The sequence below is a fragment of the Neodiprion virginianus genome, chromosome 2, assembly GCF_021901495.1.
Source record: "Neodiprion virginianus isolate iyNeoVirg1 chromosome 2, iyNeoVirg1.1, whole genome shotgun sequence".
NCBI lineage: Eukaryota > Metazoa > Arthropoda > Insecta > Hymenoptera > Diprionidae > Neodiprion > Neodiprion virginianus.
In genome coordinates, this window is record NC_060878.1 from 33338140 (window position 1) to 33362523 (window position 24384).

General features: G+C 35.3%; 7 protein-coding genes across 20 annotated transcripts in view; 2 read left to right on the forward strand and 5 right to left on the reverse strand.

Annotated features, from left to right (window-relative positions):
- Window positions 1-254: 254 nt before the first annotated feature.
- On the reverse strand, window positions 255-4254 carry LOC124297297 (RNA-binding protein NOB1). Its single transcript, XM_046748186.1, has 7 exons — window positions 4135-4254; window positions 3733-3843; window positions 3360-3492; window positions 2771-2982; window positions 2278-2668; window positions 1848-2182; window positions 255-1738 (listed from the first exon to the last, which is right to left on the reverse strand). The coding sequence occupies exons 2-7, from the start codon at window positions 3802-3804 to the stop codon at window positions 1478-1480; spliced, it is 1404 nt and encodes a 467-aa protein (XP_046604142.1). The 5' UTR covers window positions 3805-3843; window positions 4135-4254; the 3' UTR covers window positions 255-1477.
- LOC124297295 (E3 ubiquitin-protein ligase Su(dx)) lies at window positions 4165-11343 on the forward strand. Its single transcript, XM_046748184.1, has 13 exons — window positions 4165-4303; window positions 5113-5251; window positions 5361-5816; window positions 5888-6284; window positions 6453-6684; window positions 6793-7103; window positions 7198-7440; window positions 7523-7682; window positions 7770-8044; window positions 8149-8374; window positions 8453-8549; window positions 8652-8854; window positions 8973-11343. The coding sequence occupies exons 2-12, from the start codon at window positions 5194-5196 to the stop codon at window positions 8822-8824; spliced, it is 2628 nt and encodes an 875-aa protein (XP_046604140.1). The 5' UTR covers window positions 4165-4303; window positions 5113-5193; the 3' UTR covers window positions 8825-8854; window positions 8973-11343.
- On the reverse strand, window positions 9309-13592 carry LOC124297300 (uncharacterized). Its single transcript, XM_046748194.1, has 6 exons — window positions 13365-13592; window positions 12991-13080; window positions 12657-12811; window positions 12409-12559; window positions 11956-12266; window positions 9309-11441 (listed from the first exon to the last, which is right to left on the reverse strand). The coding sequence occupies exons 1-6, from the start codon at window positions 13442-13444 to the stop codon at window positions 11338-11340; spliced, it is 891 nt and encodes a 296-aa protein (XP_046604150.1). The 5' UTR covers window positions 13445-13592; the 3' UTR covers window positions 9309-11337.
- A 19-nt stretch (window positions 13593-13611) lies between these two features.
- On the forward strand, window positions 13612-14776 carry LOC124297305 (protein SYS1 homolog). 2 transcript variants are annotated; one of them, XM_046748204.1, is made up of 2 exons: window positions 13612-14023; window positions 14128-14776. In XM_046748204.1, the coding sequence occupies exon 2, from the start codon at window positions 14241-14243 to the stop codon at window positions 14721-14723; it is 483 nt and encodes a 160-aa protein (XP_046604160.1). In that variant the 5' UTR covers window positions 13612-14023; window positions 14128-14240; the 3' UTR covers window positions 14724-14776. The 2 variants fall into 2 exon arrangements, with proteins under 2 accessions (XP_046604160.1, XP_046604159.1); XM_046748203.1 differs by having other exon boundaries at window positions 13613-14018.
- Window positions 14777-14983: 207 nt separating this feature from the next.
- On the reverse strand, window positions 14984-15865 carry LOC124297307 (NADH dehydrogenase [ubiquinone] iron-sulfur protein 6, mitochondrial). The gene is made up of 3 exons (XM_046748207.1): window positions 15685-15865; window positions 15309-15485; window positions 14984-15187 (listed from the first exon to the last, which is right to left on the reverse strand). The coding sequence occupies exons 1-3, from the start codon at window positions 15817-15819 to the stop codon at window positions 15122-15124; spliced, it is 378 nt and encodes a 125-aa protein (XP_046604163.1). The 5' UTR covers window positions 15820-15865; the 3' UTR covers window positions 14984-15121.
- A 230-nt stretch (window positions 15866-16095) lies between these two features.
- On the reverse strand, window positions 16096-17472 carry LOC124297306 (U6 snRNA-associated Sm-like protein LSm4). Its single transcript, XM_046748206.1, has 5 exons — window positions 17274-17472; window positions 17154-17195; window positions 16982-17080; window positions 16533-16740; window positions 16096-16451 (listed from the first exon to the last, which is right to left on the reverse strand). The coding sequence occupies exons 1-5, from the start codon at window positions 17274-17276 to the stop codon at window positions 16354-16356; spliced, it is 450 nt and encodes a 149-aa protein (XP_046604162.1). The 5' UTR covers window positions 17277-17472; the 3' UTR covers window positions 16096-16353.
- A 1432-nt stretch (window positions 17473-18904) lies between these two features.
- The window catches only part of LOC124297294 (TLD domain-containing protein 2), an 80305-nt gene continuing 74825 nt past the window's right edge, over window positions 18905-24384 (reverse strand). For all 13 annotated transcript variants that reach the window (XM_046748179.1, XM_046748177.1, XM_046748178.1 and 10 more), the window contains 3 exons: window positions 23085-23366; window positions 22826-22995; window positions 18905-22497 (listed from right to left, as the gene is read on the reverse strand). In XM_046748179.1, the coding sequence (XP_046604135.1) occupies window positions 22362-22497; window positions 22826-22995; window positions 23085-23366 (588 nt within the window). In that variant the 3' untranslated portion in view covers window positions 18905-22361. The remainder of the gene's footprint in view (window positions 22498-22825; window positions 22996-23084; window positions 23367-24384) is intronic.

Below are 24384 nucleotides of genomic sequence, written 5' to 3' on the forward strand. Positions count from 1 at the left end.
AAAAATTTGTGAAAAATATTTTTTAATAAATTAAATTGTTTTAAAAATATTTTGTGCAACAGAAAATAAACAACAAAAATTACTAAACGAAACACGAATTTTTTTCAATTTTCAACAATTTTGGTCAAAATTTAATTTGCATATTCTCAAGATGTGTTACAGTTAAAAAAAATTGTTTTTTAGCGTACTTTTAAAAAAAAGTATATTCATCTTGCAAACTAATGGAGGTGAATTTCAGAGGAAAAGAAAATGTATTCGTTGAAGAAACTGTCAAAATATGTATTCTTTTTACATATGCGTGGATATTTTATTTTCATTGAAGTGTGATGAATCTTCACTAATTGATGTATCTTTGACACAGTCGTTGCATAAGTAAGGGCGATGATCATCACACATTGGTCCTAAGCAAAATGGACATTGTAGTTTAGTTTTTTTGGTTTTCATATAAGGGCAAAACACACACTTTGCTTTTCAAAATAACTGGTGGTTCACGTTGTAGGACAGCATTACACAAGCATCTGTGCTTCATCTGTTCGAGCATACTTGCAAACAGTGCTTGCAAGTACACAAAATCCCTAAATTAACAGGCGCTTAATCAAGCATTACTCTGTTGCGCGAACAAATCAATGTTTCGTATACACCATCACGATCAAATTAACCCTACGACTTCTTTGAACCATTCAAACCATGCCAAACGTGTACTGCTTACTCATGTGCCTACTACAATGTACAGGGGAAGAATCTTAACGTACATTTAGGACCCCAAGTTACCGCTAAACGGCCGCAGGCCCACCAATTTAAAGATATTCCTGACCAAAATCGATATAGGGGTCAAATTGACCCTCCGTGTTTTCCAAGGGTTACACCAGTTCTAAGACAAACAGTTTTTGGCAGCAAAATTACAGAAATGTGAAAGTTAGCTATTCGCGCTGCGAACGCCGAATTCAAAGTTACAGACGAAAATCGAAAAATCCTTCGTTTTTCTTTGTATGACATCAGTTGTTGGTTTTGCAATGTTCTTGACATCTTTTTCATTCCTGAAGGTTCAAGTAGCGGTAAAAGGCTCACTCAAACCAATACCCAGACAAGAAAAACCTGGAACCCCAAAAATCACAAATATGCTAATGCTATCTCCTTGCAACTTCTGCGAAAATTTCAAGACTTCGAAAAACCCTACAATGAATTGTTGTGTACGCTACGCTAGCGCAATTGTGCTAGGAAAAATGATTTCGAATAGTTTTACTCTACTACAATCGATGATTCTGAAGTTATAGAAGATAAGAGAAATCATGTCGTATTTCTAAATTGGGTGGTTCGATTTGGCTCTACTTATGTCGTTTGAGTTCGTAGTGTCCTCTAATGGCATCTAATAATCTGTCTCATCGCAATGAATTTTTTGGCCCAAACAAATAGCATGGTTTCGTAGAAACTGGATATGCAACATTACTTCGAAAACACTGAATTGTTTGTAGTGAGATTACTTCCGTTTTCTCCTGGCTTGATTTGGATTTTTTCTCATCCAGTGCTTTATATCTGTTCCGGATCTTATACCGAGCATAGCAGATTTTGAGTTAATATCACGCATTACAAACGGTGAGTAGCCAGCTACGTAATCATCGTTTAGAGGATCATTTTTTGTTCGTGCTAATCTAGACGGCCGCTGATCAGGCCTGGGCTGATCTTCAAATAAAATTGGATTATTGGCGTGTTTTCCGCCCTGTGGTGTAGGTAGCGAGAACTGTAACATAATAAAGTTTAGTAATTAGCACAGATATAGAGGTAAATAAAAATGCTGCAATGATCAATGAGAATTCTTACAGCTTTAGCATGGAAGATGTTAACTTTACCTTTTTCCCCCTTGCCGTAAGTGGTCTTTTGTGATTAATATGGATCTGTTGTTTGCCGTTTTCATCTAGTGAGACCGCGACTTTTTTTAAAGTCTTATTTCCACATTTGGGACAGAACTCTTTGGTCATGATGCTAGTAGTCTTGAAACACGTGTAACACCTTAGTATGAATGTTCTTAGCTGCTTAATTACTCTCCCATCCAAGCTAACGACTTGGAGGCCAATTTGTTTCAAAACATTCTGCATAGCGAAATCGGTTGTAAGGCAGGCAACTTTAGCTGGTTTTTCTTCTTGAATATCTGCATCCATATCTTTCTTGACTTTCACAATGTTCCCTGGAAAATTATTATTTTAATGTATTCACAGACATATTCAATGAACCTATGTTATCATTAGTCAAAAACAATTCAACGGTTTTTTCAAAACCTACGAGGTGTAATCCAACCCTCATCGTTGTCATCTTCACTTTCACTCTCTTCAATTTCTTGGTCCTCATCAGTAAACTCTTCACAATTTTCAGCTGGAAGAATATCGTCAACGTCTTTGCCATTATCCAATTCCAAATCTTCTGGATTGCATTTCAAAGCAGAAAATTTATCAGGTAAACTATCTTTCTCTATGTTTTCTAAGTCGGAGGTTGCTGTCTCATAATCAGAAATTGATGAGTATTCTGACAAATCGTCCGATTCAGAGGTAGAATCTGCGCTTCCATTTTTCAGCAAGATTACCGTGTTCAATTTATTATGCAAATCTAGTTCTTTTGTGTCTTCATTTTGGTTAAAAGTGCAGTGTTCCACAGTTTCTTTTTCAGTACCTTGTTTCTAAATGAGATAAAAAAGCATTGGTACAACATGAAACCAAAAGTTTTGCCAATTGAAAGTGCTTGTTGTAAGTTAATTTTATTTATTCCCCGTATTGCTTACATCATTGTCAGGTAAAAAAAATCCGGCCACATTATGCGAGTAATTATCTGGGAGATTGATGCTGATATTGGGCTTTACAGGTGTTATAGGTACATCCTTCAAGTGTTGAGTTCCAACTTTTTCTTTCTCAAGCTGATAAGTTAAGGCAATCACCTTAATATCAGTTGCCGAAAGACTGCGGTAGTCTCCAGTCTTTTTAGAAAATTCGGTAACTATGGGACATACGTACGAATAATAGTGATATGACTGACAAAGCCACAACTGAATGATGTAAACAATGCCAAGTGTAAACAAGAAGGCCACATCTATTAGCACACTATTGTATTTTTTGCAAAATAACAGGTATTGGCACGATTGTTTCTACATACATACATCATATGTGTATTGTAGTTGCAGATAGTAGTGAAATATGATGATTCATATAGGACTCGATTACAAAATGCTCTAGCCATATCATTTGGCATGTTTGGAGTATCGCATATAGACATGGAAAGAGCTATAGATAGAGGCATGGAAAGACACGGAGGCGTGAAAAAAGCCACGTGAAGAAATAATGAATACAAGTAGGCTGATTCTTTATTTCTCTCACCAAAATGAATGTTCTCTGGAAAGACATCTTTAATAATCAAGTCGTAAGGTAAAACAACGAGTCTTCTGAGCTGTCGCTTGTTGGTTATTTCATTAACAACATCTTGAGGAGTTATAACGTTGGCAGCGATATCCTGTTACGAAAAATTGGGAGATGAGCTTTTATCATGATATGAGAATTTTGAGCTGAAAAGTGATACGATATCAAGTAATCATAATCTTATCGGTTTAAGTTATGATAAAAAAAGAAGAGTACGAGAAAACGCATTACTAATTAGGTAACGAAGATGGCATAACCTAATTCGAGCTAGTGCAATGTAATTGAGTGTACGCAGGTGAGTGGACAACTGTACTTTATTTATTATTTATCATACCTGTATAGCTGCGTTTCTAATAAATGCACTAGTATCGACAATCAGATACTCCACTTTTGCGTCAGCCTTCATTTTTCCCAGTTTCCAATGGGAGCTTTACATGTGGCCACGCTACACGGAAAATATCACGCTTCCACTAGGATATTGGGTCTTTAAATGCTTAAAACGTCTGAAACCACGGAGTGGGAACTACGCAGCTCATGTGAGTTGCTTATGTTTTACAATTACGCTAAAAGACGAGGAAATTCTAGACCCCTGTTCATTTTGAATACACTCTGTAATAATGAAAAAAAATAAACCGCACAAATCATGACGTTACCAAATTTACGTATCCGTATAAAAATTATTAATCCATTCCCGATTTGTTAAACAATTTATTTATCTCAATTTCGTACTACTCACTTTTAGATCTGACGGACAGCAAGATGGCTGACGTCAGATAGTGAAATATCATGATAACGAATCCTCCGAGTGTTTTTCAACTCAGTTTTTGTGTCTTATAATCGACGATACCGAGCGAGCAATGTTTCAAGACTGCACGCGCCTTAGAAATTTGTTCAATACTATATAGGTTTGTATCCTTATAGTTGAAACGTCAAAACCTATCTGCAATGTATGATGAATCAACCATTCGCGAAACGTCAAGATTAATGTCCCGTATATTACTCATAATTTTCGTTTCATTTTTCTGTACCTCATTTCCTAGTCTAATGTAATACTCCCATTGCTACCAAATAGTCAGTTTACATTTCTTAATTTGTTGCTTGTAAAATAGTATTCCATTTACAGTTCGTTATATTGATTCCTCAACAATTCACACCTTTGTTTTTTATGAATTTTATTTTTGTTAATTATCTTCTCACATGATCAATCAATTGATAACAACAACATTTACAAATTTTGCTGATCTGTTACGTACTTCATTCTTTCCTCTACGCAACTTAATTTCTATCTGCACCTAATTTATTAAATGAATTGTAATCGTCTTTGTTTTTTTGTTCTATAGTCTTACTGCGCAAACCTCAATCTGTGTTCTATTGGCTACAAATATTTAAAGTTCTCTCACTTTGCCAACTAACAAACGATCTAAGCAATTTTTGACCATTTTTTAGTCAGCAAATAATAAGACAGGAAAAGAAAGTATTCTTCTAACATATAGTTTAGTCAGTTCTGCTGAGTAACAGCTGGATCCGTGATAAGCTGAATTATAAGCTTTCTGAATCACGAAAATAGAAATATTTACAGATTGATCATTTATATTTACCTTACTCCAGAGAATCTGATTCACAGAAAATATTCCTAGATCCCTTGAACCTATTGTTTTCAATGATTTTAAGTAAATTCTACACATTATACTAAATGTTCTTTTTTATTTTTCAGTTATACAATACTCTGAAAGCTGAGTTTTAATATGAATGGTATTTCAAGATTATTTTGGTGAATCACATCTAAAGGCAAACCATGTCACAGTGCGAAGTGGAAGCTGCAACTCCAGGGTTTCATCAGCTTAGCATCACTAGTAAATGATAATAGTTTTTTAAATTTTGCATCCACTATGATCAAGTTCTACCTCATCTACTTATCTTAAAAACATGTTGATTTCCAAGATATATTAATTTTCATTTCAGTTGAAGCAGCCGTATTGCGCAATTCGTCATTTCTGAAACCTAATCCTTACGTTGAACTCTCAGTTGATGACAAGAGTCCTCGCAAAACTGAGATTGCAAAATCCACATATCAGCCAAAATGGGTGGAAAAGTTTACCATTCTTGTAACACCTTACTCCCAGCTGCATTTTAGACTCTTGGATCACAGCACCTTTCGTAGGGATGCATTGATTGGTGAAAAGAGAATTAATTTGTTTCAAGTTTTGTCCTACTACAATGGAAAATTGGATAATGTTGAATTAACTTTGGATTTAATGAGCGAAAATAAACACGATGCTTATGGTCCACTATCAAAGGTTGGAGAGTTGGTAACATTATTTGACGGACTAAAAATTGATATGAACGAAGTCATACCCTCTAATTCCTGCGAACAAGTTCGCCACAATCAAGTTACAAGCGGTGCCCTGACGCCACTTGGTAAGGTCTTAAATCTCACAGATATTTTTTCGCATTAGCTGAAATGTTGATCGAACATTTTTTATTTCTAGGTTCTTCAAACAGTGACTCTGGGAACAATCGAAGTATTCTAAATGGTGGTGTGAGAGCTCGCATGCGATTACACGGATCAGAGAATGCAGCACCTTCCGTCATGCAGCCAGTTATGCATCGAAGTTCAACCAACATTCTTCACAATCCTAGTCACACTGCAAGTCAACCCAGTAATAATACCAACAATGCTCAAATTGTTGGCCTTACCTCTCCTATGGCTAATGGAGTTGGTAATCATTTGGCTACTGAAAGTAGCAGTGGATCAACAGGGCCCCCACTGGGTCAACCAGCATCTGCTGGACCATCTGGAGTACCCGGGGAGACTGAAAATGGTAATCAACCTGAAGAACCTTTGCCTGCTGGTTGGGAAATGAGATATGACGTCTATGGCAGAAGGTAAATTATGGATTGTCATTTAATTAAAAAGGTTCGTTTGTTTCTGGCGATTTTACAACCATTCTTGTACAGAATATCTGTATCATGGAGTATGTAAAGAGAAATATACTGCTATAAATTTGAAGATTGACGAAATATTTCAGTTTTTTTAGTTTTTTATCGTTCCAGGTATTATGTAGATCACAACACTCGCAGTACATCCTGGGAAAGGCCACAGCCACTCCCACCAGGCTGGGAAGTACGAAGGGATCCTCGAGGGAGAATTTATTATGTAGATCACAATACAAGAAGTACTACTTGGCAACGCCCCAACACAGAGAGGCTACAGCATTTCCAGCACTGGCAGGGAGAACGGCAACATGTTGTCCAACAAGGAAATCAAAGATTCCTCTACCCTCAGGTAATCACCAACTGAAAAAATTGGAGAAAATTTCGTCATTGGAGATGAATTTTTTTTCAGAACAACCAAAAATCCTTTTATTCTTATCTTCTGCACATTTTATTCAAGGCTCATGGTGGACAAGCAGCAGTGGCTGGTCTTTCAACGGCAGTCGTTGAAGAAGATGATGCTCTAGGGCCCCTGCCAGCTGGTTGGGAGAGACGCAAACAGCCCGAAGGCAGAGTTTACTATGTGAATCATAAAAATCGAACAACTCAATGGGAGGATCCAAGAACACAAGGACAAGAAACAGGAATGGACGAACCACCCTTACCTGATGGATGGGAGATTAGATTAACTGAAGATGGAGTCCGGTATTTTGTGGACCATAATTCGAGAACTACAACATTCCAAGATCCAAGACCAGGAGCGCCGAAAGGGTATGTGAAAGTTTTGAGAATTTCGGTTTAATCGTAAATTGAGTCTAAATTACTCCAAGTACCATAATACATATTTTGGTCACCTTCTTTACAGGCCGAAGGGTGTCTATGGGGTTCCAAAGGCATATGAGCGATCTTTTCGCTGGAAATTATCACAATTCAGATATTTATGCCACAGTAATGCTCTTCCTAGTCATATAAAGATCAGCGTTACCCGACAAACTTTGTTCGAAGATTCTTATCACCAAATCATGAGACTGCCGGCTTATGAGCTCAGACGACGATTGTACATTATATTCAAGGGTGAAGAGGGCTTAGACTATGGCGGAGTATCAAGGTAAAAAATTATGGTCATTAAATTTTCAACCAATTTAAATATTATTTCATGTTTAATGATTGGATCTTTTTCCTCATAACAGGGAATGGTTTTTCTTACTGAGTCATGAGGTATTGAATCCAATGTATTGTCTCTTTGAGTATGCAAACAAAAGCAACTACAGTTTACAAATAAATCCGGCATCGTACGTGAATCCAGACCATCTACAGTATTTCAAATTCATCGGCAGGTTCATTGCAATGGTATGTTAGGATTATTAATATATTTTGAATTACGAAAACAAGTAATCAAGATCTTTAATCAATTTTCCCCATTTTTTGCATTACCAGGCTCTTTACCATGGACGTTTTATCTACAGTGGATTCACAATGCCTTTTTACAAACGAATGTTGAATAAGAAATTGATCATGAAGGATATTGAGTCTATAGATCCGGAATTTTACAATTCACTTGTATGGATAAAAGATAATAACATAGATGATTGCGGTCTCGAATTGTATTACAGCGTCGATTTCGAGATTCTTGGTCAAGTCATACATCATGAACTTAAAGATGGTGGTGATAAAATTCGAGTTGTTGAAGAAAATAAGGAAGAGTATATGAGGTAAAGTTATCGCATTACACCTTTTGCTACACACATACATGTAAAGAAATAATAAAATATAAGAATAATAAATAATAATAAAAATAAAATGCTCGCATTTCCAGACTGATGACAGAATGGCGCATGACGAGAGGTATCGAGGAACAAACTAAAGCTTTCCTCGAAGGATTTAATGAGGTTGTGCCTCTAGAATGGCTAAAATATTTCGATGAGCGAGAACTCGAGCTCATGCTCTGTGGTATGCAAGAAATAGATGTCGATGACTGGCAACGCAACGCTATTTACAGGCACTACACGCGCAGCAGTAAACAAGTACTATGGTTTTGGCAGGTACTTTGAAACGATAAATTATTAAGGAAACTGAAATTACCTCAATTTTTACGATTATTGTAAATTAAATGTTTTCAGTTTGTACGGACAACTGACAGCGAAAAACGAGCTAGACTGCTACAGTTCGTCACAGGAACATGTCGTGTACCAGTTGGTGGATTTGCCGAATTGATGGGTATGTTGTGAAAAATGTTTTAATCAGCTGAATGAATGTAAAATAGCAACACTGCAGTGTTACCGAATCCTTGAAATTGATAGAGAACATTATTTATTTCAGGGAGCAATGGACCACAAAGATTTTGCATAGAAAAGGTGGGTAAAGATACTTGGTTACCGAGGTCACATACGTGTTTCAACAGGCTGGATCTTCCGCCCTATAAAAGTTATGATCAAATGGTGGAGAAGCTGAACTATGCGATCGAAGAAACAGAGGGCTTTGGTCAGGAATGACCAGTTGCAGTTGCTTTAAAACGAGAACTGGTAAATCAGTTTTTAATTTTTAATCCATCATGTTTGAAATTTCTAAGATCTTCTGAAAAATGTTCAAATAGTGAATTTATTATGTGCTAAGGGTCTTACTTTTTTTTCATATTTTCAGAATGAAGTCAAACTGCACCAGAGTGTAATGCACTTTTAAGAACCAAACTTTAATGTTGTATAAATATTTCATCATATTAATAGTTAATTATATACAATAGAAACTCTATAGTCCTTATGCAAGGTGAGTGGAATTGAACAACTCTTCTATTTTGACTGTGCCTTTGATGGTGCTGAAAGGTCTGGATAGAAATATTTTTTCTTGCACGTATAATTATCGTATTTTTTATACTAAAATACATATGCATACAAAATCATGGGATTAATTCTTACATAATAGTCCAAGGACTGTAAGAATTTCTGCATCTTTACCACATAAGATATTTTTGAAAAGTTATTTCTTGTTATTTGCTCAAAATCATGTTATTTCAAATCTTTTCAACTTATACTCTTTACCTTTTACTTTTAATCTGCCCTAGATTAGAGAAACTGTGATTCTAGAGACTGGTCTAAACTTTTCTACAATCGTTGCATTTTGACTATAGATCATTTGGAAATAAAATACATAGCTGTGGTAGCCAAAATTTGGCGCGATTTGTCTCAAGTTAGAGTACTTGGGAGACATTGCCAAATGCTGAGGGATTGTGATTGGTTCATGTAGAAATTGTCAAAAATCGAGAAAAATAACAAAATTTGAAATACAATTGGTGTGATTGTTCTGATCTTCAAAAAGAAAGTAAAAAGGACCCCAAAATAAAAGTAGTATAATTTCTTCATAACCCTACTCAGAATTGCATTCCAATGAATCAGTAAGGCATAAGAATTTTCGATAAACTAAAAATTATGTATCTTCGGTAATTGAAAGGTAATAAAATATGAGAACGCTAGTGAAATTCAGTATTTGACGCTTTCTATATCTCACCAATCCAAAGTATAGATTCCTCGTGATGATAATAAATATTGTACATAATTGAACTACACACAATAATTTGTGGCATATATTAAAGCCGTTGACAAGCAATGCTTTTAAAGAAATAGTTATCTACTGTATAAAAAGATTTTAATTCATATAAAAGAACCACGTTACTTTAAGAACAAAATAGCAAAAACGAACTTACAAACTATTTCAACACTGATGGCAACAAATAGTTGATGATTTGCTTGACTGTTGAGTTGCAAACAGGCAGATAGAAATTGAACATAAATTCGTCGCTTGTTCACGATAGTATGGTATACATATATATATATATATAGATATATATGATTATATTTAAAAAATAATAATAATAATATTACATCAAATTAAATGGAATAAAGCACCTATATGGATTTATTTTTTGATTCACTTACTTGTTTTTGTGAAATTTCTGAACCTAATCAATAATCGATTTAGATGATTGATTATACCTATTTACAAAGTGATCAAAATTTATTTTGTAATATAATTTAACAAGTAAATTCACTTTTCAATTACAATATAGTGTATTTTTGTTAGAAGTATATTAATATGTATATGTCGTACGAGTTTCGTTGTATGTCAAAAACAGTATTTATGGGAGTACTGAGGTGCCTAAACTTTATGTATGAAAAGATATTGCACATGTGCAATCGCTTATTATATTATAATTTTCGTACAATATATTTTTTAATCTGTCGATACTAACGATGTTGCATGATTCGAAACATATGAAACACTGCTAATATTTATCCCTAAGTAACATTAAATAATTTTCATTAAAAATCATTACAATAACAAGTTACAATTATCACAGAGTTGCCACTTTACCTGATTAATAAAAGAATTATGTTTTATTATTTCAATTTCATAAGCAGTGTCTTCACATCGTTTGATCGTAGTTGTATAAACTCTCAACCATGTAATTAAATTTTTAAGTATACATAAAAGTATTTAATCATCAGATTGATGAACATTTTAATACGTTCTATTGCAAATGTTCGGTGAAGTGGATATCTCCAGGCCATTCAAGGTGACATCGAGTCTTGCGCTCATCGTAGTAAGTGACACCCACTGTACATGACTGCGGTCTACTTCACCATATATTCTCAGTATAAAAAGTTTTATTTATAAATGGCCAAATACTAATTATTCCATTCTCGTACGAGTATATTTTTGAGATTAGAATGAGTTATTTTTACTGAGAAGAAATGTGGTTCGGTTATACACAGAATAGCCCAATGGATTTATTAGATTGTATATAATTATGTAAGGTGTACAGATTATAAAGCAGTGAATAAATTTGTAGCTGAAACACAAAGGTTTTTTTCTCAAGTAATTCAACCTTCCACAGTGTAATTGTATAAGTTGAGATAAGTCAACTTTATTTACACTACATAATCGATACTATTAAGATTGATAACATTTTTACATCACTTTGATCCTAAATATTATATTAGAAGTCTATAATCTACAATTTAGGACCAAAAAACTTATGCCATGGAAAGCTGCTTAAAGGACTCTGCTGCTGTCTCTGATCATCCATAACACCTATGAATGTCTGCTCAGGATTAGCTAAAATTTTTACAAACAAAAAAAAAACAGGTACCAGACTTGTTACTCTTAATTATATGCAATGTTCAAAACTTTGTGCGACATTTTGCGTAAAAGTAAATTAAATGTTGAAATAATTGTTTGAAATGTTGGTTTGAAGCACGTATTCATTCAGGCTAAAATATTACCCGTGATCAAGTTTTCCCGTTTGAAAGTTCAAAGTTTAGAGCAATATCAAATCTGTGCATCATTTCAGATTTCAACCAAAATCACAAACTCAGTAAGTCTGTAAATCAGGTATGTAGAAGATAGTGGGTTGTAGTTTGGCAGAATTTACTCTCTTCAAATTTTCCGTAAGTAAAATAATTAGCTATGAAAATTAAAAATGCAAATTATTATCTGATTGAACATGAAACAGCCCATTTTGAAAAAGAAAGAAATATAGTACGTATTTATACAATTTAATTAAAGTTCTAAACAAGAGACGCTTCTATTTGAATTTACAATTGCACAATAAAATTATTACTGTACTTACGTTCCATTGGATTGATGGGATTCACATACTTAGTTTCAGTTTTCGCCCCATTTTTCTCTTTTTTTACAACGACGGTATGTGATTTATCGCCAATCTGACGTGTGACAGTAGTTTCCTCATTTCCTACAGAGTCTCTGACCGTACGATATTGTTCAATAGATCCATCTGGCTTGCGAATAATTTTTGTAGAAATGGATTGTCCGAATGAATGGAAAGAAAATGGATGCTGCTGAGATGTATTAGTACCAGAATTATTTCTTTGTAAGGATGAAAGATCTTTCCAGGCTTGAGACAACTCTTCACTAGTAATCCTGTATTAAAAATGGATAATAAATATGTAACCAAGTGAAAAAGTTTGCATTTCCTTTGCACTAACACAAGTATCTCATTTAGCTTCTTGTCATGGCATATTCAAAAAATAATGTACATTGTTGTAATAAATCCACAACTTACCTTCCATCCAAATTAACATCCAATTTTTCTTCGACAGGTGCGTGAAAATTCTTAGACTCAAGACTTTCGTAACCTGGTTTTAAAACTTCATCCCGTAAGTTTCCTTGTTTTGATGGGGCCATAAGCATCGAATCCTGAAAATGGCCCTGAGCTGTAAAATGACAAGATCAATGAACAAAATCTGATGTATTATTTTTTATTCACTACTATGACTGACTTAGGACTAATAAATACTATCTGGTATATACCTTTGTCACCGAACGGTAACATAATACCATCTTGACTAAATCCAAAGAAATTTTTCAACATGTCATCTATTTGGCGTTCAAAGTACTGAGTGATTTCAAAAGGATTGCTGTGAATGTTGAAGTGTCCGGAGCCAAAGATTTGCTGTCCACGTTGCCTGTGATGAAATGATTAAATAAAAGTAAATGAACTCTACTTATTTAGATTTGTGAAAAGATCAATGATCTTGGAAGCAAGCAAATTGCATAAAAAAGTGAATTGCTGGTAGCTCTCCAATACTATTGCTGTTCCAAAGCCAAAATATTTTTATGCAGATGGAATAATTATTGCATGTACCTGAAATCGTCGTTGTCATCATCATCATCCTCATCTGTCTGCCAGATTGGATTCCTAAACTCATGTCCGTGTTGCCACTGGTCCTCAAATCTGTAAATTGAACCGAATTACATCTAATTTCGATTTAACTAAATCTTCACGAAATATTAAGTGATAGCGGTTTTAGGTTTTGTTACATAATGGGACGATTGATAAGGAGTAATAGAGTGCATGTTAAATTTTCAAAAAGAAATTGAAAGGCTTATAGCTTGTATTGAATAATAGGGATACTTCTTTTAAAATAAAATAGAATACACGAAGCCACGGCTTAGTATTTTGGCGGTCACGCAATATCCCTTACGGCTGGGAATGTTAAGTGTTGGTATTATATTCACCCGTATTGCGAGTGGTTGTTTTGTTGATTTTTTCGTCCTCCGAAGTTGAAAAGGTCTCGTAAATAATTATAAAATGACATTTTTCACCACTCTAAACTGGTTTAACGAACCGCAGCAAACTGTCGTCTCAACAACAATTGCGTCATGCTCTTTAAAGTTTTCCGAATTGCATCAACGCAATCTACCGGGAGTTTAGCCCTAGTAATCAGCTGAGTTCATGCGGACTATTATCACGTCCCGACATCGCGTATCCGCATAATTCTAACGTGAATATGATCTCGCTCTAATAAACTTATGCGCACTTGCTTCTTACTGCAGTTTTCGTTCTAACTTTGCTATGACAACGTCTACATGTATTGACAATGAATCCCAAAATAATACTACGGAAAAGCAATAAGTCGTTTCGGTGACAACTCATTGGTTTGAAGTCGCCATGTTAGATGAGATGAGCTATGATTTGTGAAACACTCGACTCGATTCTAATGGCATGCTGACAGCGAGTTCTGTGTTGCTACACGATTATACGAATTGTCGATTCAAAATCTATTTCAACCCACGGCAGGTTTAATTTGGTATATATAGCTAGAATAAATCTGATTCTCAAGGTTTGCTGCTAAAAAAACACATCAAGAGACTTCATGCGGATCAGCACAAGTAAAGTACAACCGCAATATTATTAACAGCTGAATATATCTTCTTCTGATGATGATTCCGTAGAATACTTAACTGCTTTTTTCACGACAAACTTATTACTATTTTGCAGATTCACTAATTTTTGCTGACATTAGTACACCAAAATGATGAGACTTCGGACTTTTGATAGCTAATCTTCACCAATTCAATGCACACGGAGCACCCTGAAGAGAACAAAATAAGATGAATAACATTTCTGGACAATTTCGAAAGATGACATGGGATCCAATCCTGATAATATCACAAATAATAGCCGTTCAAGCAGTGATATACGTTTGCCTTGGAGTGTGGATATGGATTGTTGCCTCACTTCTTGGATCGACCAAATCATTGGATTATGCTTTTCAGTATAGCGAACTCCACGTTCGTGATCTGGGTGGTAAAATGGTCATCACTATGTTCTTGTTCAATGCCTTAATTGGAGCTTTGGTCTTGTGGTGGATTGTACAAAGGACTAAACAATGTATGGATTTTGCGTGCACCGCTCATCTGATTCACTTACTCTGTTGTTGGGGTTACAATTACAGTTTTCCAACAAGTTTCAGCTGGTGGTGCCTGAACATCGTTTCTGTTACCATAATGTGCATATTTGGAGAATTCTTGTGCATGAGAACTGAACTTCAAGCAATCCCTCTTGGAATGAATACCCAAAAAACAGCTTTGTAAATATTTGCTTGAATTATAAAATCATATTAATCAATCTAATTTATTATTAAAAATAAAAAACGCCAGAGAAAACCAATAAAACCTAATAAATTTTGTTAACAAACTTTTGAAAGAAAAAACCAGAGTATCATTTTTTATTACCAATGTTAAAGTAACATTAGCCCATAATCTTGTAGTTAACACAGGGAGTGATAGTAGAAGGAAATTAAGGAATTCAGTAACAGATTGAAGTGATGAAGTGACGAAGTGGTTGACTAGTGTAAGGAAAAAAATGTTACATTATAATTTATATTATACACATATGGTTGTACAGAGTAACGATGAGATAGATACAACTAATTCAATACATTCTGCCAATTTCTAGACACACTATGAGTTTTTGTTACCAAACCTACAATCTAGTGAGCATCTTCTTTGTAGAATCTAAGTCCGCAGTACCCACAGGAATGATTCCCAGGCTTGTCCTGTAATTGGTAGAGATTGCTGAATTCTTTGTCTTTACAGCGGTATTAATTTATGTGTATGTCTAGGACATAAGTTATTTGTCTGAGGTGATTCAAGATTATTTATAAAGTTATAATCTACCAAGTTAATGTAGACTTTAGGGTGTCCAGTGGGTCCACCTCCACCGTCACAGGCAACAACTCTCTTCGTTGTTGGAGTTGGCGGAACGTCATCGATTAAATTAATAGCCCAGTTTGGATTCACTTGTTTTGGTTTATCCACAAATCTCACCAATCGATAATCCTTCGCGTCCCATTTCTAAAGTCATAATAAACCAAATTAAATAACTTCAATTGATAGCAGACATAAAGATTTTAAATTTCATGGAATACGAATCAAGGTTTACGTCAACGCACCCAATTAAAATTGCGGTAACAGTTTATTAAACAGAGAAAACCGAAGAAGATGAACATAACCTCACATTTACGTAACAGGATAAGTCGTAATTATTATTCACCTGGCCAGTATGCGTTTCTTTTTCGACGGGCTCCCAAGAAGCTTTGTTACGTATTCCGGTTGTGAAAGCCGGGACGTTTATTTTGCAAACTTTCGTTTGATTCCCAAGCAGACAGACAACTTTCTTGCACGCCATATTCACACTACTGATCGGCTAATCTGTCTGAAGTTGCAGTGAGATAACAGCTGACTCACGGCTCTCGCTGCGCGACAGTTTCATAAACCTGTTCAAATGAGTACTCACCGTAGTATCTCAACGTGTTTCCCCGACCCGTGCACAAGTATCACAAGTGTTCAAGATACGAGAAAAGTATACCAATTATACGTTTCTTAATCCCTAATTTTTTGCTCTATTGAAAATAAAGATAGCAAGTTAAGCGATGAAGATAGTCGATTATTTCACAGATCGTTGTGATGTTCTCTCCGTGTATTTTGCAAGTCTCATGCATGATGTTGATCAACTCAAAGTACTACAGCAATCAAACCGTAACAGTTTTTTATAGAAATGATTATTATAATCCAATGGTGTAGTTAGATTCAAATACATAGATACGTATATGATGAATATCTACGTGACATGCTACAATTAAAACATAACATTTCTTTACAAGTTAGAAAACCTGTATAACCTAGGGTAATTTCATAGTACAAACACTTATTAAATAAATATTTATTTGGTTCTTGGTTTGTTTTGGGGTTTGTTGCCACCTTGATTACCACCTCGACCTAAAGGCGCAGGGCCTCTTCCCCCACGTCCTCCGAAAGTGCCTGAAAGAACATAAGCATAAACTATGAAATCTCAAAATTCCTTTATTTGTTTCATTCAATGTGATTTTGACTATCGAATACCTCTGCCACCACCTCCACCTCCACCTCCGCCTCCGCCTCGACCGCCTCGTTGATTTTGACCGCCACGTCCTTTCATTTCACCTCGTCCCCTCGATTTCATTTGAACGTCTTCTTTAACCATGTCTATAACTTCATCTGGAATTCTGAGATACTTAATGGTACTACCACGAATGTAGCATTCTGGCATCCTCCAAAATTTGTCACCATCCTGTATTGACAATTTGTTATGATGATTAGCAATGATAGTATAGAATAAACTCAATAATTTACAGCAATTTTTATAAACACATTGCAATGAAAGTAGACTTTCCAAGGATGGTTAAACTGGAATGGAACTTTCAGCCTTACAGTACTGCACACATTATTTAACGAGTTTTTGGACGAGGTTACATTCAATGCTGTGCCCGTAGTAAATGTAAGCAAGCTAATTGAACGCCAACTGAGATTACCCTGGATGTGCAGATGACTTCTCTGAGATTAATGTTCATCCAATTATCACAGCTAACCAAGTGTCCATTGTATGTTTCTCCATTTTTGAGTTCGACGAGCTGAAATAAAAAATACCAAACTACAATTGGCAATAAGTAATGAAACGACTAGAATTTTGAGGTTAAGATTTACCATAGGATGATTTTGTGCTGTTCTCAACAATGAAAGCGGTAGCTGGAAAATGAAAGAACATTATTATTTGAATTTATTAAACCATCTACTGATCATAATTTTAGCATGATCAAACTTTACCATTTTTAAAACCTTCCCGCACGATTTGTTACGTGTGAAGTTTTAAACAATTTCAATTTCGACTAATGAAGTAATAAGTCAACATCACAATTCACAGCTGATATCGACCATATCGACTACATCGCCTATCGACTAGCGAGCTTCGATGCAAAAGTTTTTTACACTGTTTTTTTACCGTCATATAATGCATATAAATTACTAAATGCGACTCGCGAGAGAGAGAAGTTAGGCTTAATGAAATCGATGCCAGAGTGCAGCACTCTTCAGATTACTGCACGGAGGGAATATGCTGAGGATTTAAAACTAACTAATTTTGATTCATATGAGAGGTAATTACAAGACATGAAATGGAAAGCTAATTTAGTAAAAATGAAGAATTTACGTCTTCACACTGACTTGGCTCACGGATGACCATTTCAAAAATCTTGATTCTTGGCGCTGCCGACGGCTGACCACATTTTCGTTCAAACTTAGCCAACTTTTCTAAACTCCCGCGTTGGTGGTGTGAGCGCCACACGAGCGCCACATTACTAGGCAGAGGATGCAGAAAATGCTTCTCTTTCGTATATTTTTCGGACACTCCTATGAAGCAATATGAGAGCTCGACTCACCGGCGAGATTTGAACGATGTTACTCCACTTTTTTTTAACCGAATTCTGACCCACCCAATCTCAGAATATGATTTGACTCATACGAATTCCAACATTACTTATACAGTTGGCTGAAGAATTTTGCATAGGGCCCGTAGAGAAATTACAACGAATAGCTTTATTTTGATACTATACGATTGGCGATTTATTGAGTAATATATATTTCTGTGTCAACATATATACATATACATATGTACATATACACGCGAAAAAACACACTGAGTCCTTAAACTATAAGTGTACATACAATACGTAAAGTTTGTATATACTTCGCTTATATACTCCAAGTAAGACTATTCACTGTAATTTCATTGTTACTTAACAATATTGACTGCTTGGGTTGGTAACTATTCTATATTATACGTGTATTCGCAAGATCTTATCATACGTAATGTTTATATAGAGGTATAGATTATATTGTATGTAAATGTGTGTGTATATGTATGTATATTTTATATATATATTTAAAAGTTTGTTTCTACGAGCAGGGTGTTTATAATCCATCAACAAATGTGTATTACATACGAATATAGGTATATGTATACATGAATAATGAATTAGATCAACCGCGTACCTGCACGAGTAGGACTGTAAAATGTGTCAAGATTGGTCCAGAAAGTTTATGGGGAGGTGATCCTTCGGCTTCATCCTGGTTATCGCTATACTTCTAATGGAAATTAATATATAATCGATGACAACGGACTGGACTTACATCGTAGTTCGTATATATTGTGTACATGTGATCAAAGAATTATTAGATAAACGTAATTCTAAGTGCAGTATCGACACACGATTATTGATCTCATCTATACACATATATATACACGCACTTCGGAGAGTCGAAAAAGCTGTACGTGAATTGTTGTTAAATTAATCAGCGGAGACTCAAGTGTTCTTCTCATGTTGCGTAACACTAATAATTATCGTGATATTATTCTGCAATAAAAAAACAACAGGTTGATTAGAAATAATTCGAGACAATTTGATTCCAAGATTTTATATCGTCTGCCTAGTATACAACTGCGATTTTATGGAATAAATTAATACGATATTGTATATAATAAGATAGCTGCAATCGACTTATCAATCCCTGAAGTCAGTCTGATTCGTACTTTATGCGTACTGTTAATTGACAATTTTCAAAAACCTGTTTCCTATACAAATGCTCTAGCCACAATGCGTGTAGTGTCAACGGAGCAGCAACAGAGTTCCTGTCAAGCCCGGAGCGAAACAATGCTTTCTAATAACATCTACAAAAGACGAAAATAACAATAAGGCAAAGGAAGATAAAACGACTTTGAAGTAATATTAGTACCATCACGATTGAGTAAATTATATTGGGCTCAGACGTATTCCTTGAAACTCTCTGTCGATTACGGGTGAAATCGAAGTTAGGGATTGATTACCACGTCCACCCATTATATTCCTCTTTTTTGTTAGGGGCCGTACTTAAATTACGTAACAATTTGAGAGGCAGAGGGAGTCAAACCAGTTTATGACATAATTTATCTAAATAGAAATAAAAGTTTGGTGATTGCAAAAATTTTGTAAAAAAATTTGGCAAGCCAGAGTTCGTCTATGGCAAATCTGTTAATATCCTGACAGTAGCGCTTCTTGGCATAAGACAAGTCAACTCAATATAGGAGTTTGCGTGAAGATGACCATAAATTTGCAAGGATCAAAAAATTACGTACAATATAGGAGGCAGGGGGAGTTTAATATTTTGTTATGGTCTGTTGTGTGAAGGGGGTTGAGGTAAAAAAAGCAAACTTAAATGCGTTATGTAATTTCAGTACAGCCCGTTAAAGTAACAGCCTGAACGTTAATGAGATCCATAATTATCTAGAACTAGTCAATTTTGATTAGGTATTCACTGTGATAAGTTTCCCAGAAAACCGATAAACCGTTTTGCTACACACCAAAGAATTAATAACTGCCCAATGAAAATGCGAAATGTAACTGATAATTTTAACGTTGGTTGTTTCGCGAAAAAAAATCTTCAACTCGGGATACAATTTATTATTAAAATGATCATCCATGTACTGAAGGTGAAGAATAAAAATTACGAATTAAAATAATGAGTTAAGATCCCTCGATTAGCATTTGTACTCGATCATAATGTATTTTCTCAATTTCTTTCAAATTAAATAAAAATAAGTATTGAGTCTCGTTTGAAATGCCTATCATGTAGTATGTAATATGTATATTATAACAATGAAAGCGGTAGTGTTTACAATAGTTATTGTGAATATCACAAAATACGTTAATTTACTAAATATTTATCAACTATTTATGTATATATGTATATATATATTATATGTGTATATATGTATATGTATGTAACAATAATCTTATCGGTACTATCGCGTTGTATACAGTTATAATATACTATTTATACGTTTCGTCATCGACTTTATCATCATCATCAAAAGAATAAGCAAAATGCAGAACGATCTACAGACTACAATTTGTGTGTGTGTGTGTGTGTGTGTTTATATATATGCATATTATCATCTAGCAATATAACTAGCAAGCTAGTAGCTAGGCAAAAGGCTATATTCTCTTATGCGAGATCGCTTGATAATTGGCGACCCAATAGCTCTACCTTTATTATTTAGGCAACGTCGATTTAATTCAACAATATACCCTACAAAACAGTTGTATCATACATTTTTTCCCTCAATTTATCAACTACAATGACTTATGTATACGGTATCATATTACATCGCGCGTTTATTACAACACATAATTATGTATACATATAATCATCGTTAATTGTGAGTCCACCACAAAGGCAGAGCATTTAAACATTAGACAAACGGCACGAGAATGAGAAAACTTGAAAAGAACGTAGGGCACGCATGATTCTTTGTCAAATTGATACTCTCGATCGTACAGATTACAGCAAAGTAGTTTTGCACCACTACGGGGTAATTTTTTTTACCTATTAAATCCTTCCTTATATCACGAACAACTAACCAATGCAACATAGATCGCATAGCGTGACGTGTTATATAATATAAATATACACATACACACGGGAGTAACTGTGTGTGCGTGCGTGTGTATATGCAGTTTCTTCTTAGACGATGACGAACGACGACCCAAGGCGACGCTACTAGGCTATCCTATTTCGTACGCATTATACACATAATTCTATACACCCTAGATGCCAGATGTGTTCGACTGTCGATGATATTATTTCATGTTACATCTTATTGGTAGTATTGAACGTGGATACGACGATGTCGTAATATAACATATACAAATATGTGGGTATATTGTATGAATATTATATATCTATTCTATCTCTTTCTCTCTCCCTCTCTTTTTTCAAATCCCACTTTCTTTCCCTGTTTCTTACATTCTTTCTGCTGACACTCAATATCTACATTATCTACACATCAATGAACATTTACTAGCCTAGTGTACCGGTGGAACAGTGTGCTCAGACTATTGAAAACACACAAGTTCAGCCTGTAACCAGTTAGATGACATACGTCATGTAACGAAACTGAAAAAGAACTGAACGAATTATACAGGCTGCATTGTTAGAGTGATCAGCTATGTTCATCTCTTGATTATAAGGGCAAGTAATTCACATATTTCTTCTGTTTTCTATCCTCAGTAGCCAAAATTTGTAGTGCAAATATGCCTGTTTTTTAGAATTGGATCGAATTAGAATCAAATATTTTCAATTAATAAAGACTTAAAATTTGTTTGGCATTATACGAAAAAATGCTATCAGGCATCTCAGCAAATAAACATTAGATCTAACCGTCAACGAACCATTACATAACCCTCCTCCCCCCTCCCAATTAATCGTGTTCTTATTATCACATCGTAGACAACACATCGCGGGATCAACGATCAGTAATGTAATTACTTAAAATATAGGATATAAAAAAAAAAAAAAAAAAAACATAAATACACTAGGATTATACAAAGAGAGAAAACGATCGAAGGAAATACTAAAGAAAAAGAGTAATAACAACTAACAACTAATTCGCAACACAAAGTAAAGTTTGGTAAATAGCAGCTTGGCGCATCATCTCTCCTGTATCAAATTGTTTGGCCACTTTCTTTATCCTCAGAGTACATCTATTTCCGTTACCCTAATTCTTACCATCAAATTTACACGAAACGGAACAACAACGACGATTACGAGGAGTTTCGTTGGGTCAAACTTATTGTCGTTCAATTGTTTACCAACAAGGTTATTTCTTGCATTCTCTGCCTGTACAGAAGAACACCAGTTATTACATCACATTGCTAGTGCATCAGTTAGCAATGTTTTTAGAGCTCTTCTCCTGGACCCCAGTATCTATCCAGTCCTATGTCCAGTATGGTGCAGATAAGTGTGCAACGGCAAAGGTCGGAAAAGTTCGGACCGCCATTCGCAGTTTCAAGGCAAGAGGGTGATCGGTTCGAGCATATCTTACACGAAAGCCCAGCACTCCAGAGTTTTGACAACAAAGTCCTCGTGCGGTGCGAGGGGTTCATTACCATAGGTACTGCATGATTGTGTCCTACCCTGGTACAAGTCACCATCTAGCCAGAGCCCGAATTTCCCACTATAGATAATCAATTACCACGATTTTAATACATAAATTAGCAACATAAAACGCCAAATGATTTGATTGCATCAGTCGATTTGTTCTTAGTACTTCTTTCGGAAAGTTACCGATCTACCTTACACAACTAGATCGATAACATCGTGAAAGAATGACCACAAGATCTTTTTCGTAAAAATTATGTGATACTAAGCATGAAGTTATCAAATTAAGTATTCTGTACAAGTTTTTATGCCATTACTTTCACAAATCTCATTGTAAAAGTATTGAAAATAGTTGATTTTACATTTAAGAGATGATTTTTCGTAGAAATGGTATAAATACTCACTCTCCAGCACCAATAGCAAGACTCTCGTTATTCCCCTTGATAAAGTAGAGGTTGTCACCAGTCCAATTAAATGCCTGAAACTTTGGTGTGAACCGGAACAGCAGAGATTCCCCAGTTCCATAGAAGTGATCACTTACGTGTAGAGAACAGGACGTCAATGCTCCAAATACCTGAAAGATGGAAGAAAATTGACATTTTCAATGGTGCTGCAAACACACAAGAAAATCATGAGATGGGAGAAATTTGTGAATCCTCTTACGTTGCCACCTGTGTCCTCGATCACCAACAGTATAGGACTCTCAAGCTTATTCATTTTACGGTACATGCTGTTCAGACTGAAGCCGTGAAGGCTGGTACTGAATACAAGCTTCCATTGGTAGCCCTCAGCCCTAGCTGGTAAATGACGACATAGGTGTTCTCTGTGCTCATCGCTCAGTATTTCTGTGGTCCCAACTAGGTCTGGTACAATCACATCTGCATCAATGGATCCAACACTGGTTGCGTACAAGGCTCGTCTGAGCTCCTCGCTCTTGGACAGTGCCTGAGAATCACATAGGATCAAGTTAAATTTAAGGTAATAGATGATTGATTGAACGTACATACATAGGTAATCTATAAATACGTATGTATGTCGTTTTCACATCAAGGGTTGTTTTGCTAAGTAGCAGGACACTATAAGTCCTCAAAAAATGAAAATTTGCTCCACTTCAAGTGTCTAGCCAGTATCTTATATGCGTTCAACAATACAAGTCCTTGATTTTTGATACTGCTGAATCTTATACGTCTGAATGTAACCAATCCTACCGGTTCAATATTTTCTAAAACGACCTCTATGATTGTACAACTTCTTGGATACCATAAGTATATGTGAAGAAATTTTATTAGAAAAATTACATTTTTTGTAATTTCAGATAATTGAAAATTTAGGTTTATATACAGTCTGGATGTAAAGTGAATGCATCTCGTTGGAAGTTCAATAAATTTAGTTCTTGTAATGAAAAACAATAAAGGTAATGATAAAAATTTGAATTAATGTTTTTTTTACTACTAATCAACATGACAGAAATTTTGTAAGAGGCCAAAAATTCATCACTGAATTTCCACGAAGCCAGAGGGTGTCGAATGAGCTGTTCGTGATGAGCAAACGTGAGCGTAATACATTTTTTCAAGGACCAATCGTGTGCCGCTGATTGGTGTAAAGCCTCATAAGAGTAGCTAGATAACCTATGTATCAAGTGCAAAGTGCCAACTCGAATTGGGGGGCAACCCCACAGCAGCAGGTGCATCACCGCAGACCGGAAACAACACCCAGCGTCGCATGTATCATTATATACATTATCCAAGGCCATTAAAGGTATGGCGATAGGAACCCTTGAAATCTTGAAACTTTTAATTTCATCATTTCCCTACATCTTTGGAGCATTCTGTGTTTCGCATGACAGCAGAAGTGTACCACAAAATCGAAATAAATCAGTTTGGTTAAATCTGCTGAAAATTAACTATTGCTTTGTTTCTCGGGAGGCCAAAGTTCATGACTACAAGAGTTCCTGGTACCCAGC

Bases quoted from the DNA above. Each gene is read 5' to 3' on its own strand.
- LOC124297300 (XM_046748194.1), bottom strand. From the start codon at position 13,444: ATGTCATTTTATAATTATTTACGAGACCTTTTCAACTTCGGAGGACGA. The intron at 13,081-13,364 runs GTGAATATAATA...TTCAATTTACAG, and splicing joins AACAACCACTCGCAATACGG to ATTTGAGGACCAGTGGCAAC. The intron at 12,812-12,990 runs GTACATGCAATA...ATTTCATCACAG, and splicing joins GATGACAACGACGATTTCAG to GCAACGTGGACAGCAAATCT.
- LOC124297297 (XM_046748186.1), bottom strand. From the start codon at position 3,804: ATGAAGGCTGACGCAAAAGTGGAGTATCTGATTGTCGATACTAGTGCA. The intron at 3,493-3,732 runs GTATGATAAATA...TTTTCGTAACAG, and splicing joins TTAGAAACGCAGCTATACAG to GATATCGCTGCCAACGTTAT. The intron at 2,983-3,359 runs GTGAGAGAAATA...TATGTCCCATAG, and splicing joins TCCAGAGAACATTCATTTTG to TTACCGAATTTTCTAAAAAG.
- LOC124297305 (XM_046748204.1), top strand. From the start codon at position 14,241: ATGAATAACATTTCTGGACAATTTCGAAAGATGACATGGGATCCAATC.
- LOC124297306 (XM_046748206.1), bottom strand. The intron at 17,081-17,153 runs GTAAATCTTAAC...TTTTTATTTCAG, and splicing joins CAGCACAAAATCATCCTATG to CTCGTCGAACTCAAAAATGG. The intron at 16,741-16,981 runs GTAATCTCAGTT...TTGTCAATACAG, and splicing joins AAGTCATCTGCACATCCAGG to GATGGTGACAAATTTTGGAG.
- LOC124297295 (XM_046748184.1), top strand. From the start codon at position 5,194: ATGTCACAGTGCGAAGTGGAAGCTGCAACTCCAGGGTTTCATCAGCTT. The intron at 5,817-5,887 runs GTAAGGTCTTAA...TTTTATTTCTAG, and splicing joins CGGTGCCCTGACGCCACTTG to GTTCTTCAAACAGTGACTCT. The intron at 8,550-8,651 runs GTATGTTGTGAA...TATTTATTTCAG, and splicing joins TGGATTTGCCGAATTGATGG to GGAGCAATGGACCACAAAGA.
- LOC124297307 (XM_046748207.1), bottom strand. From the start codon at position 15,819: ATGGCGTGCAAGAAAGTTGTCTGTCTGCTTGGGAATCAAACGAAAGTT. The intron at 15,486-15,684 runs GTGAATAATAAT...TTATGACTTTAG, and splicing joins AAGAAACGCATACTGGCCAG to AAATGGGACGCGAAGGATTA. The intron at 15,188-15,308 runs GTAGATTATAAC...TACCAATTACAG, and splicing joins CTAAAGTCTACATTAACTTG to GACAAGCCTGGGAATCATTC.